The sequence below is a fragment of the Saimiri boliviensis genome, chromosome 11 (assembly GCF_048565385.1).
Source record: "Saimiri boliviensis isolate mSaiBol1 chromosome 11, mSaiBol1.pri, whole genome shotgun sequence".
NCBI lineage: Eukaryota > Metazoa > Chordata > Mammalia > Primates > Cebidae > Saimiri > Saimiri boliviensis.
The window spans coordinates 62814587-62829574 of NC_133459.1; the positions used below are offsets into that span (position 1 = coordinate 62814587).

A 14988-nucleotide genomic window follows, 5' to 3' on the forward strand; every position below is an offset into this window, starting at 1 on the left:
GGGTGACATCGAGGAGAGGGAGTGGACCCACACATGGCCGTCTTCTTCTTCCCCAACCGCTGCCAGGCAGCCAGCCAGCGTCCTAGAACTTAAAGGGACTGTGGATGGGTGGAACCTGGGCCGGGTGGGAACCCGGGCTCCCTGGCGCTGGCGGAGGCGGGGAGTGCTGGCGCGGGTCTCTGTCTCCCGCCAAGAGAAGGTCCGCGGGCTCCAGGTCCCCGAGCAGAGAGAGGCTGGTCCCCGGCCCCCAGCGTCCCGGGGGGCAGGTTCTGAGGCGGGAGCCAGGGAGAGAGGAGGGGCCACCGGGGGAATTTCCCCGCCTCTCTCGCTGGTTCCATAAATCACCGCAGCCGCCGCGGCGGCCGAGCCGGGAAGTGCGCGGAGCCGGAGCGCAGCGTGGTGGCACCAGACGCCTCCCTTTCCCCGCCGCTGGCTTTCTTTCTTTCAGTTGTGTGGGTTTGCGAAGGCTCCCCTCTCCTTGCGCGCTCCGCTCGGGTGGCTGCCCCAGCCTCGCAGCCCGGCCGCCGCTCCTCCTCCCCCGGGGGCCGCCGTCCGCCCTCGCCGCCGCCTGCTCGCTGCGCCGGGACTCGCAGGAAGCGAGAGCTGCGCGGCTCGGCTCGGGCTCCGACTCCGACTGTCAGCCCCGCGGCCCGCGCACTCCGGCCTGCGGGTGCCCGGGCTCTCCGAGACGCCCTCTGCGCCGCGGGGGCTGAGTGGGCGCCGGGCTCCCGGGACCGTTCGGGCGGCCGCTTCCTCCCCCGCCCGCCGCGGAGCTCCGCGATGGTGGCCGCCTGCTCTCCCGCGCTGTAGCCGGGCGCCCCCTAAGTTTGGGAGCCGCCGCCACCGCGGCGCGGAGCCGAGCCTACTGGAGAGGAAGAAAGTTTTTCGGGGTGCGCCGAGCGGGCCCTGAGCGCACCTCCCACGGCCCCCTCCCCGCTTCCCCGCGCCCGAAGTCCGTCGGCGGGGAGTGGGGGGAGGCAGCATGGCCCAACAGCGGGAGGAAGAGGAGACGGCCGGGGCGGCAGCCCTGGCCCGCCGTGGTCCCGACTTGTCTGGCCGCGCCGGGGCCCGGGCGCGGCGGCCGCCCCTCAGGCTGCTCTGCTTGGTAGCGTGCTGGCTCCTGGGCGCCGGGGCCGAAGCCGACTTCTCCATCCTGGACGAGGCGCAAGTGCTGGCCAGCCAGATGCGGAGGTTGGCGGCCGAGGAGCTGGGGGTCGTCACCATGCAGGTAAGTGGCCCCTGAGCTGGGCAGGCATCCCGCCTTTCTCCTTTGCGCAAAGCCCCATCCCACTCCGCGGTACAAGTCCCCTGGACTGTGTGTGCATTGGCTCCTTGCATGCACGGAGGCCCGCTTCCCGTCGGACCCCGCTGTCCTCTGCACAGACCCCCAACAATACACCAACTCTTCTTCCAGGCACTCGTCTACCCCTCCCTTTCTCCTCTGCAGAATCCCCTGCCCTCTGCACTGAACCACTTGACCCCACACAGCCCCATCTCTTCTGGTCACCGGCTCCTTCGTCTCGTCCAGGATTCTCTGGTTTCCTCGCATCTCTTCTCTAATTTGCACATACTTCCCTTGTACGCTTGTTTTCACCCTGCCACCCCTACGAACTCCCCTTCCCTCTTTGTGTCCCCATCCCAGGGCAGCCAGCCCCGCCTTGCTCGGACGATTTTCCTAAGTCCCAACCCCTAACGCTCTGACCGCGTCCTCGCGTCCCCATGACCGAGGCGCACCGACGGGCGCCGGGAGGGAAGGCGCCGCGGCGTATGCAGCTGCTCCAGGGACACCTAGGTCCCGGCGGAGAGCCGCCCTCAGAGTGGGCTCCGCGCTCCCTTCCCCGCCCGGGAGCATGGGGGAGGGGCTGGCCTGGTAGATTGCGAGTAGACTCCAGACTCTAATCCTGCGGTAGAGCTCTTTTTGTTGCATTCCGCGTTTTCTGCTGTGGTTTGCGTGCTGTCTGCTGTATGATTTGTCTTTCGTGTGTACCTTTTTGGTGTGAGGAAAGAAGCAGCAAAATGAGTAAGATTCCCATTTCTCCAGGTTGTTTATCATGTCCATACTCCTCGGGAGAGGAAAGGGGACTGACGGAAAAACTGCCTGCTGCTAGTAAGGAATCCTGATGATGTTACCCACGACCAACAATAGTAAAAATTGCCGAACACAACCATCTGGAGATTCTGTCCCGCTGTTACTTTAATCCACTTGACTGTAAAGATCCACTAGATTAGGAGAGGTTGAGATGACATTCCCAGCCTGAAACCTTTGCTATAATATTTTTAGGTAAATAAACACCATTCTCTTAAACATTCTAACAATCATCGTGATGAATGTGGTCTTCTAAAGATCGAAGTTTCCAAGAATGCGTTCTTGGAATAGGTTTCTGATTTCCATCCTACTGTGACCACTTCTTCCACCTCCCACCGGGAGAGGTGTTTTGAGTCACTTTTGGGATTTAGGTTTCTTCCTTCCTTTCCTCTTATCCCTCCTCTGCTTCCTTCTCCTCCTCTCTTCTCCTCTTTCTGCTTTCTTCCTTCTCCATCCTCCTCCTCCTCTTCTCTTCACCTTCTCTTTCTTCTTTCTTCCTTCTTCCTCTTCATCAACTTTCTTCTTGTTCTCCTTCTTCTTTTCTTCCTTCTTCTTCCCACTTTCCCGCCCGTCCCCTCCCAAGGGGTTACAGTTTTCCTAACCCAAGTTCCACAGACCTTTTAAGACCATTGGGATTTTTTTTTTTTAGGGTGACATGAGATTGAGGAGTGGATAGGTTTTGAAAGGTAATTTTGCATTTATTTGCAGACACCCGGCCCTGAAGTGCAAGGGAGTTGGATTTTCTTGATTTGCATAATAATAGATAAGCTTTTAAGATTCATCAACTGTGCCAATCTTTCGGGTTCAGATTCAGTTGTAATTTTTTCCATATGCGTTTTCGGATTTCTGATTACTGCTGAGTTCCTAGGAGTGAAGTGACATTTAGAAAAGATAGAAAACCAGAATTTAAAAAAAAAAAAGGGTGAATGTTTCCATTCAGTGCACAAACAGAATTGTATTATTGCACCGAGGCACCTCTTTTAATAAAGGAAACTGAATATATTGGAGTTGTGGACTCTGCTTGTAGGATTTGTAGGCATTTGCTACCTTCATTTTATCACTGGGGCTGGACAAGAAATCTTATGATTCCCCCACCCCATCCCACCCTCGCTTTTTCTGTGTAAGCTAAGGAATTGCTTTTTCTGAGATGCTCACAGCCGTTTAATGTTTCTCACCCAGTCCTTGACAAAAGGTGAAATTGGATCCCAACACATTGTCATTCAGGTAGGGATCCTAAGCAAATGTAGTTTTAAAAGACTTCCCTGTTGAAAAAGAGACACTTCTGAAAAAAAGGTCTGATCTGTCGGGGGTTTATGCCCAAATGGCCCTTTATCTCCTCCCAACTGGCCTCTTTCTAACACCTTTGCAACCTCATTGTGGAAATGGACCTCCTGTGGACAGGGTTTTGTCTGGCAAAATGTGAAGTGGCTTCTCTCCTTTTTTGAAAGGAGACACACATACTGTATTTAAATTCCACTTCTTGAGCTATACATTGATCTGCCACTTCTTTCTATCTGGGAAAATTGCAGAAAGTGTATCTTTTTGATTTAGTTAGACTGGTTAAAAAAAAATTAATGCTGGTTAGATTTCTCGCCTTAGAACAAAGATTTTGAGCCCCACATTCTCATCTGTAACCTTTGGGATTTGTTCAGTGGGTCTGAAATTATGTGGGTTTAGTTACCTAAAGTGTAGGTTATATAGCCCTCCCTGCGGCATGTTGGATTTTATAGATGTGGAGCTAATCTGTTTTTCAGAAGTAAGCCTCATATATAGGCTTTAAGGTGGGACTTCCTACAAAGATGGCCGGGGTGGGGGTGGAGAGGGGGACCATTGTGTCTCTTTGGAAAAGAATGTCTTCCCTTGCTTAAGGGATTGACTCCTTTCATTTGACCTTGGTATTTTGAGCATAGTACACGCCTTTCAGGACAGCATCTCACTTTATGAGAAACCTTCTATAGATCTCTTTATAGGTAAAAAGTCAATGTTTGGACTTGTATATGCTTTTGCTGAATTTCTCCAAAGACAATTTTAATTTGAGAAATTACTAAGTAGCCCTCAAACCAGGCCTGTTGTTTTGCAGCATTTCAAGTGGCAAGGGGGTAATTTTACAAAAACGAAAAGCTAGCCTTCTTTCAGCTCTGTAGTTTCCCATGACATAGTTTTTGCACTTGCTGTTAGAGAAGACAGTTTGAAAAGCGTCTATCTTGAAGATTTTCTTGGAAAATTCTCCAGTGGGGGCTGCCTATTCATGATTTTTGTTGTTCCTCTTTAATAATGCACAAAATTAAAAAAAGAAAAAAACTTAAATAAGTTGTGCCAACCAATTTTGCCAGTGCTCTGGGAAAGCTGTCACTGAATACTGTTCCCTTGGCAGCAGACATGATGCATCACAGATAGAAGTCAAAAACCTAATCAACATCTCCCCATGGGTCTGGTGCAGAGGAGCCATGGTGTTGTTTAGGTCTGGGAGCAGTACGTGGCCGTGTCTAGGGAGACTTGTTTTTGTCTATTTATTCATGCAACAAGTTTTTATCAAGCAGCATTGTGGAGTGGAAAGAGCCACAGCCCAGTGTTGGGTAGGTAGAGACCTGGATTCCAGCTCTGCCACTTGCAAGTTGGGTGATTTTATCTGTAAAATTGAGGATGGTGGTTCTGTCTTGAGATTTACTATGTGGACTTAAAGGAAATGGTGCATGTAAAGGCACCTGTTAATGTTAATCTGGGGCTGAGAAATGTTGATGTATGTGGTTGTTCTCAAATGGAGAAATAATTATTGAAAGGTTACTGAGCATGGAGCTCTATATTGGGTATTCAGGGGATTTTACAAGGACGTTTTCCAGCATTGCTCCTTAAGGAGTTTACATTCTGGAGGAGAAGATACGATTGCACAGGTAAACCAGTTAAGTAACAATGCCTGCTTGTTAGAAGGCATATCTGACTCTGGGAGCCATTTCGCCAGGCACTTATAAGGCCCATTTAACATTATATGACAATACAGGCTTCTTAACAGCAAGGGCCTGGCACATGGCCAGTGTGCCTGCCTTGATGTTAGCTCAAACACAACTCTGCTGGGCTGGGCACACTTACCATGAACTTGGCAGACAGACCAGCAGGTTGGTCAGACAGCTGCTGGATGGGGCCTGGGAGGGAGGAAGGAGCAGGGTTTCTTCCAGTCAGGGCAGAAGAAATACCAGAAGCAAGATCTGGAGCTTCAACTCCAATTGAAGAAAATGCAGCAGCTAGAACTGAGTATCTTCTGGAACTGAAGGACTCAGCTAGGGCAGAAGTATCAAATATACTTTAAAGCGTTGTCCTAAATAGTGACTACAGCTGGCAGTAAAGAGCAAGCCTTCTTTGTATGCAGTAAAACAGCAATGCACTAATTCATTATTCCAATTATTTTTTTCTTTTTTAAGAGACAGGGTCTTTGCTCTTAAGATGATCTCTGTACTTCCAGGCTGGAGTACAGTGATGTGATCATAGTTCACTGTAACCTCAAACTCCTGGGCTCAAGCAGTCCTCTTAAGTAGCTGAGACTACATGTACATACCACCACATCCTGCTAATTTTGTTATTTTTTGTAAAGATGAAGTCTTATTGTTGGCCAGGCTAGTCTTGAACTTCTGGCCTCAAGTGATCCTCGCACCTTGGCTTCCCAAAGTTCTGGAATTACAGGTGTGAGCCACCCTGTCTGTCCTGCATTATTCATTTTCCCATATATCCAACAAACTTTTGGGGAGCTTCTGCTCTATGAAGGGTCTTGGGTTATATTAAATTAGCAGTCAAAGATGACTAAAGCGTGGCCCATGCCTTTACTCTCTCAACTAATGATGGAAATCGACACAAAAAGACATTATGATACAGGTGGTTAGCGAGAGGCATAGAGGCTTTACACTGCAGTGGGTTAGTGCAGTGGCAGAGAGAGAAACAAGATGTGGGTGCATAGAGGATCCTGGCCCAAGCTCCTCTGGTGAAGTCAAGGAAGTTAGCTTCTTCTCCATCGTCCTTTTCAGTGAAATGTCCACACACAGAGGCCAGTCCTGAAAGCAGCAGTAGCAGCAGCAGCAGCAGCAGCGCAGCTTCAAACATGATGCATAGCCAAATCAGTAGTTCATCAGATGTTTCTGATTCCTTTGGTGGCACTGGACAAGGTAGCTGGTGTATCTTGAACACCTGAACAGGACTCTGACTCCTGTGCTCTCAGAGATGTCTCATTTCTTTGGCCGTTATCCTAGAGCTTCTGTGGTTATTGGACATAAATATCTTGCTGGCTCTATCATAACTGCAAGCTGATTTGCAGTCATGTTTGGTAAGATGTATAATTTCCTCTAAATCACATGCATCATATCAGGACAGGGCTGGTTTAGAATGATTTGAATGTGTAATTAACGCAATATTGAATGGTTTTAAAGGAAAAGTCACCTGTATTTGCAAATAATGTGGTTTGATTCCATGCCTTGTGTACTATATAAACCTTACTGGAAAAACTGCTGTGCCTTCTTTTGAAAATGGATATTTGGAGTAGAAGAAAACTGACCACTGACAGATGGATGACTCTGAGTTGAACTTGTTAGGAATGAACCCAAGAAAAAGCATGTTAAATGACTTCTGATAAACTGTCTCTGTTGTTCTTAGCACTTCCTCGACTTCCTTTTCAGGAATGCCTATCTTAGCTGGCCTTATTCCTTGTGCTTATTATGTTTCTCCTGCCAATAGTACTTGAGTCTGGAAGGACTTGCGGGAGGGAGAGGAGATGGTTTTACACTTTGTAACTTGTTGGTGCTATTTCTGGTTGCTGCTTGAGGAGTTCCTTCCTTGAGCTTAAGTGGATGAGCAGGCAGGAACCTTGCAGAACTGGAATTTTGATATTGGGGGAGTGGGATTTATTTTGGATCTGCTTGGACTTTGGAGTAAGAATTTATTGAAATTCAAAATATGAAGGGACAATAGGGACAAGAATTTTGACTCAGCCAGTTATTAACTGTGTAACTTCTGGCATGTTATTAAATCACTCTGAACTTTAATGTCTTTGTATTTCTTGTAGCTAATGGGGGGAAATATATTTTAAAGGGTAACCAAATGTCTAGCTCAGGGCCTAAGGTAGGAACAGTCAATAAACAGAAATATAAATATGAGAGCAGGCCAGGCGTGGTGGCTTATGCCTGTAATCCCAGCTCTTTGGGAGGCCGAGGAGGATGGATCACCTGAGGTCAGGAGTTCGAGACCAGCCTGACAACATGGAGAAACCCCGTCTCTACTGAACATACAAAATATGCCTGTAATCCCAGCTACTCGGGAGCCTGAGGCAGGAAAATCACTTGAACTCCGGAGGCAGAGGTTGCGGTGAGCCAGGATTGCACCGCTGCACTCCATCCTGGGCAATAAGAGTGAAACTCCGTCTCAAAGCAACAGCAACAACAACACAACCTATGAGAGTAGTCCATTTAGTGCCAGGGCACAGAACCTGGAAGGTAATAAACATGTAGGTCCTGAGCCTGAATGAAACTGAAATCTAATTTGCAGACCTGCGGATTTCAATATGGTCAATCCTGTCCCCAGGTTTTCAAGGTATGTTTCTGTGAACCATACCTTTGGATGTGGTATAAAACCATGCTTGGGGCTTTCTGAAGAAAATGCTAGACCTGGCATTTTCTTCAAGTATTTCTTTATTTTTAAACTACAGAGATTTTAAAACATACAAAGGTAAATAAAATAGCATTTGAATATCCACATACCTCTTACCCAGCTTAGACAGTTATTAACTGATGGTCTGGCTGGTTTCATCTCTACCTCTGCCTACACTTGCTCTTCCCCTCAGATTATTTTGAAGCAAATTCCAGGCATCAAATAATCTCATCATGACATGTTTATTGTATCCTTATTTAATTTCTATGTTTGTAATGTTTCATAATATATATAACATATTGGTACACTAGCATATAAAATTTACAGTTGACAAATAAATATAAATATTTTGGAGGTTATATAGGCTACATTTTTTTAACCATGATGATGTGCCTGAATAAAACCCTTGCTGAGTCTCCTAGACCTCTGCCAACTAGTTAATATCTTTGGCCAGCAAATTCCCCAACCTGCTAGATGTAATGTCAAGCTGCTTTGGGGAAGCTCCTCTGGGTCTGTCCCTACTTGTGCTGTCTGGCCCTCGATTTCATACCTGGCTTTCCTCACAAGGCTGGGAGGGTCCTTGTTTTCTTAAAGGCTGGCATATAGTCTAGGCACCCACATCAGACTGCTGCAACATGAACCATATCTACTGATTATCCCTGTTCTCTCCCCCTTGCAGAAGAGACAAGAGTCAGAAAAGGACTAAGCAAGATAAGCTGTAAGTGGGAGAGAAGAGGGGAGGATTGAAGAGGAAGAGCTGGACTAATACATAACGTCTTCTGATCAGTCTGTCAGCAAATATTCACTGAGTGCCTTACTGCAGGGAGACTGAGAGTAATGGACATTCAGTGCCTCCCCCTGAAACCCCAGAGCTCTGTCTTATCCAGAGAGGCTAAACCAACTTGGATAGCTCAAAACAATATAGAAAGAAATGCTAAAATATGGGATCTAGAGTACAACCTATGAGTTGAGGGGGTTGCTATATCTAATTCATGTTTCTAGTGGTCAGTTAGACAAAAATGAATGAAGTGGACCAGGTGTAGGTAAGCAGGGAGTAGTGTTGATGTTGCAAGCTGGAGGGCATGTGCCAAGGTTGAAGGAGGACAGGACCACTCAGCTACTCTGTTGCATACTAGCCATGTGGGTCCAATGTTGTCACATGACTATTTCTTAGGAGAAGCTGGATGCTTGGAGAAAGTGTCAAGGATGTTAACCTATTTATGGGCACAGAGGGATTCTGGCAGGCAGGAGTTGCTAGTCAAAGAGTGGACTTCCCACAAGGCTCCTTTTTTGAGGAAAAGCATAGCACCTTTGATGAGTGGAAAGATGGCATTATGGTTTTGGAGTTTAGAGAGATAGAGGGAAGAAAGGGCATAGATAGAGGTGGGAGAAGTAAGCAGAGGTCAAGCTGGGGAGTTATTTCTTGGATCCCTGATGTCACAAGACTTGTTACATGGTGGGCAGCGAAATGCCTAACTCACACTGGCAAGAAAGGAAGCTACTGCCCTATGCAACTGAACTGTCCGGGGTAAATCTTTCGGCCGGATTGGATTAAGGCTTAAAGCATGTGGCCAATATGCCGTTTTTCTCTCTTTGCACGTCTATTTTTTTTGAAACGGAGTCTTGCTCTGTCACCCAGGGTAGAGTGCAGTGGCGTGATCTCGGCTCACTGCAACCTTTGCCTCCTGGGTTCAAGTGATTTTCCTGCCTCATCCTCCTGAGCAGCTGGGATTCAGTGGTAACTACTACCACGCCTAGCTAATTTTTGTATTCTTAGTAGAGATGGGCTTTTGCCATTTTGGCCAGGCTGATCTCAGTCTGATCTACTTCTTAAATAGGTTCTTCCCTCTGTTTCAATGTGGCTGGCAGTGGCTTCTCAATGTTTGAGTTGTGAACTAGCTGCTGTGTGTGTGCCTAAGTTCCTTGTATTTGGAGGTGATGTGCTCTGAGGAGAAGAAACAAAAATCTGAAGAAAGCTTAGAACCTAGAAAATGCAGCTAAAGCGATTTCAGACTCAGACAGTGTTCAGCAGTCACCGGTTGCCAAGGCCTGCTATATTTCTGGGTTCTGCCTCCCTAGGTCCAGTTTGAGCCTGTAGGTGGACTCCCTGCTTCCAGTCCAAAGACAGGCTGGCTTCCCAGTGTGGTCCCTCCTGAGAAGTTGTACAAATCCAGGCTTAGCAGGCCTGCCTCGACGTGCCATTTCTCCCTGACGTCTCAGATCTACAGATCAGTGGCTGCTATGAGAACTGGGATGGACCAGAGAGATAGTCAAATCTGCCCTGCTTGTTTTACAAATGTTCATTTTACAGAAACTGAGGCCTACCAAGTAAGTGGCTCTCTGGATATCATACCAGTAGTTAAGTGATAGATTTAGTAAGTGATAGATTTTGGTCTTAGACTCGTTTTTTTGACCCTTTTCATGATATTAAACTGTAGGTACCCCATTTTTCTCTTAGAATGGAGAAGGAAAGTTGACATAGTAGTATACATTCTTCTTTTGAAAAGAAAATTTGGGCCAGGCACAATGGCTCACGCCTGTAATCCCAGCACTTCGGGAGGCCGAGACTGGTGGATCATGAGGTCAGGAGATCGAGACCATCCTGGCCAACATGGTGAAACCCCGTCTCTACTGAAATACAAAAAATTAGCTAGGCATGGTGGTGCGTACCTGTAGTCCCAGCTACTCAGGAGGCTGAGGCAGGGGAATCCCTTGAACTGGGAGGCGGAGGTTGCAGTGAGCTGAGGTGGTGCTGCTGCACTCCAGCCTGGCAACAGAGCAAGACTCCGTCTCAAAAAAAAAAAAGGAACAAAACAAAAGAAAAACCTTTAGAGGAGGAATGACTTTGTTTTGTGTTTGTTTATGTAAAAGCCACAGAGGAAAATTGCACCTGTAATTTTCAGGTAAAGTTCTATTTTGAAATTGGATTTTATGACCTACTGACCTCGTGATCCACCTGTCTTGGCCTCCCAAAGTGCTGGGATTATAGGCCTGAGCAACTGTACCCAGCCTGCATGCCTACTTCTTAAATAGGTTCTTCCCTCTATTTCAATGTGGCTGGCAGTGGCTTATCAATGTTTGAGTTGGGAACTAGTGGCTTTTGGGAACTAACTGTGTGCCTAAGTAAGTTCCTTATATTTGGAGGTAATGTGACTATCCCTAGTCATTAGGGATATGAAGTTGTTTCTCTCTCTCTCTCTCTCTCTCTCTCTCTCTCTCTCTCTCTCGGTGAAAATTACAATAGGATTACTACTTTGGAGGATTTGTTCATTTAATTTAATGATGAAACAAACTAAATGTCATTTAAATGTTTCTTTGCCTTGCCCTCTTTTTTTTCTGAGTTCAAAGGTAGCTTTTCTCTACTTCAGATTTACACGGTCAAGTGATTTCTGAGTTAATCGCAGTTCAAAAAGTTTCAACACCTAAATACTAGAGTGGGGAGTATAAAAAGTAGCTTATGGTCCATATTTCTCTGGAAATAGTATGCTTTATTGTAATTGTAGAGTTGGAAGCCAGGGGAGTAAATTCTTACCTTGTACATGATAATGTGTTGGTTCTCTTCCAACCATAACAGTTATGATAAAGATGCATTCAAAGCCCAAGACAGCAGCACTTTTTTTTTCTTGCTTCCCCTTGGATTTTTATTTTATTTTATTTTTGCATGGAGTATTTTTAAAGCTATTCAAGGCCCTGGTAGAAGGACAGTGAAAATCAGCAAGCCAGTGAAAATGAATCTGAATGTTTAATTAGGGTTTGAGTTGTTTCTTCAAAGTGTGGAGACATCATTAGTGATGTAAGTCTTGTTGCATTAGCAGAGACTGACATTTTACTTCAAACGCGGAGTGCAGCTGTCCTGTGCAGATAAAAGTCGCCAAGTATGGAATAGCAAGGTGGATTGGCAGATAATTAGCTGTCCCACATTACTGCAGTGTGGAAGAAGCCTGCCAGTCATGGCAGGAAGGAGGAATTATTAGCGAGAGAAAATCCAAGTGTGTCATAAAGCAATTTGGAATCACTTCAGCTGTGGCAGAGCTGATAAGGCGAATGTTAAGGAAAAACACCCACTGAGTGTAGTATATGGTGGCCAACTTTTCTTTCTTTTTAAAAAATTCTTAATTCAAAAAACAAATGGCTAGAAATTAATGATCTATAAATATGCTGAAATATAGATTCATCAGTCTGCTTTGACTCTGTTTATAAAATAATCAGCTCGAAATAGTTTTATTTCCACATCACTTGAAAATAAAGTGAGGATTCTATACAGGGAAAAAAAATATTACAGAGAAGCCATGAACACTTGGCAATTACTGTGCTATGTATTACCATGAAAAGATATTTGAAGAAGAAAATTGGAAGTATATTATTATCTCTGATATAAATATATAGTATTTATAAATGGTTTCAGGATATTTTCATGTCCATATTACTGGTAGCATATGTCTGTGTGTTTAAATATCTTAAGAGTTTTTCTGTGCTCATTGCATTCATTTCTTAGGGATTGGAAGTGTAGAAAGACCTATTGGGTTTCTTGTCTATTCTCTATCATTTGCCAACTCACTTCATGGGATTCCCCTACACCCCACCAACCCACTTAGATTACTCCGTGTGACTCTGCCAGGATAATACTGGCCTTCTTTGTCCTAACACAATCCGCTTTAATTGATTGGCTCTCTCTAAAGCCTATATTCTCATGATAGCCCGAAGACAGAACATGCTGAAGTGGGTTGGTTTCCACATTCTGTTTGGTGGTGCCTGAACGAGAGCTTCCCTTGGCCATTGCAAGAGAGAGTCGGTGCTTTTTGCCTCTTGTTCTGTTCTTTTCTAGGGGACTGTTAGTCATAGAGTTGTCACTGCCCTGAGTGGTTTTGGGGAAAAACCTGGAGGGTATAGATTGGGTTTGTTTGTTTGTTGCAGTCTTGGCTATTTGTTCCAGAATTGGCTTCACTGAACCATTTGTGAAAAGGGAAAATTTGCCATTTCTGTAGTCTACAGGGGGATTTGCCTGTGTTGTAGTTATGAACCAAACACATATGTTAGGAGTGTTTTCAACTTGAGACAGTATAATTTCAGATGACTGTAAAAGAGGCAAATAAATTATATACACATATTCAGATAACAATTGTAGGCAAGAGTTACAAGCAGTAAAACATCCTGGAGATTACTTATTAGAGCATGAGCTCTTGTCGGGAAGAGCACAGACTTACTCATTGGTGTAGTCCTGGTATGGTTACCACTGTCTGTGTCACATCATGAGGACTCAAAAAATGTCTAGACCACAGACATTACCCAGCAGCCTTTAAATGGTAGACTTTGTAACTTTTTAGTAGTTACTGTTACAAATGTAGCTTTTACTACTATGTTTAATGTGTCCGTTTGATTACTTTAGAATTACTTTGAAATGTCTTGCATCTTTATCTGCTACCAAAGATTAAGAAGAATGTTTCAAGTGAATAGAAGTATCTGCTACAGTATCAGGAACGTTAGGACTGTAAGCACAGTAGGACTCTAAGTATTGGTTGGTTCTAATGTTTCATTTATTCACCTAGAGAAAGTTGGGCTACACTTAGGAATGTAAAAAGTACAAAAATGTATGTGTACTTGCAAACCATATTCTTGGAGCTATTTTATCCTAGAGGTTAGATTCCATTAGTTAATTCATTTCACAATTCTTTATTGAACACAGGTCAGGTATGCTTGGATTTGAGTTTATGTTTTTACAAAGAGAGAGACATGGTTCCTACTGTTATGGAATATGCAGCTTGCTAGAGGAAATTGACATTAAACAAATAATCTTATACATAAATATAGATTGTAAATTTTGTGTAATGTTATGAAGGAAACATGGGGCCTTTAGAAAGAGTACCAAGGGAGCTAGGTGTGGTGGCTTGCGCCTGTAATCCCAGCACTTTGGGAGGCCGAGGCAGGTGGATCACCTGAGGTTGGGAATTCGAGACCAGCCTGACCAACATGGAGAAACCCTGTCTCTACTAAAATTACAAAATTATCCAGGTGTGGTGGCACATGCCTGTAATCCCAGCTACTGGGGAGGCTGAGGGAGGAGAATTGCTTGAGCCTGGGAGGTGGAGGTTGCTGTGAGCTGAGATTGAGCCATTGTACTCCAGCCTGGGCAACCAGAGCAAAACTCCATCTCAGAGAGAGAGAGAGAGAGATATATATATATATATAGAGAGAGAACGAACCAAGGACAGTCTGGCAGTCTGGTCTGGGTGTGGTGGCTCACTTTGATAATCCCAGCACTTTGGGAGGCCAAGGTGGCAGGATTCCTTGAGGCCAGGAGTTCAAGACCAGCATGGGCAACATGGTGAGACCCTGTCTCTACCCCCCTTCCCCCCACCCAAAAAAGAAGATATTTTAGAAATGTAAGTCAGATATGTCATATATATGCTTAAAACTCGTCTGGAGGTTCTCATCTGACTCAGTAAAAACCTGAATTACTGGTGGTCTTCACAGCTGGATGTGACCTGGCTCCTGCTATCTTTGTGACCTTATCTTTTACTTCCCCTCCCCGTTGCATATACTTTCAGCACTCCAAGCACATTCCTGACCCAGAACCTTTGAACTTGCTGCGAAACAGCAAGAAGTATCCTTGCCAACCCTCTTTGAAATAGCACCCTCACTTGCCCTTCCTCACTGTTTCCTACCCTGTTTCTTTTAGTGTTTGTCATACCCCCTAACCTCTCACAGGGAAACATTGTATTGTTCAATGCTATATTCCTGTAGAATGGTGCTTGGCACTTAGAATTACTCGATAAATCATTATTGGACATGGGCGAGCAGGATTGACAACTCTAAAAGGGAATCTGAAGCAGTGATGGAAAGAAGCCAATCAGGGGAGGGGCTAGGGGCCTAGCAGTAGGAGGAGCCAGTCATGGGAGAGGTTGGGAGGGGACATAGCAGAAGGAGGAGGAGCCAACCAGGGGAGAGGTCTAGGGGAGTTAGCATTCCAACAGAAGGAAGAGGCTTTGTAGAGGTCTTGAGAGACAGGACGTTGGTATAGTTTAAGAACTGAAAGAAAGCCAGGCGGCTGACAGCATACCAGCAGAAGGGTGATGCGAAGTGAAGAATTTGGATTCTTATTCCTCGTCAATTCTGGTGTATTTCCCAGTAACTCTTTTAGGTGTGGCCAAAAGTGTACAGTTCTGTGGCATTAAATACTTTCATATTGTTGTGCAACCATCATCACCATCCATCTCCAGAACTTTTTCATCTTCCCAAACTCTGTACCATTGAACAATAATGCCCCATTCCTTCCTCTC

General features: G+C 45.6%; 1 protein-coding gene across 1 annotated transcript in view; it reads left to right on the forward strand.

Annotated features, from left to right (window-relative positions):
- The first annotated feature begins 368 nt into the window (after positions 1–368).
- Positions 369–14988, forward strand: part of CACHD1 (cache domain containing 1) — a 226434-nt gene continuing 211814 nt past the window's right edge. The window contains exon 1 of the mRNA XM_003921472.4: positions 369–1228. Within this exon, the coding sequence (XP_003921521.2) occupies positions 983–1228 (246 nt within the window). The 5' untranslated portion in view covers positions 369–982. The remainder of the gene's footprint in view (positions 1229–14988) is intronic.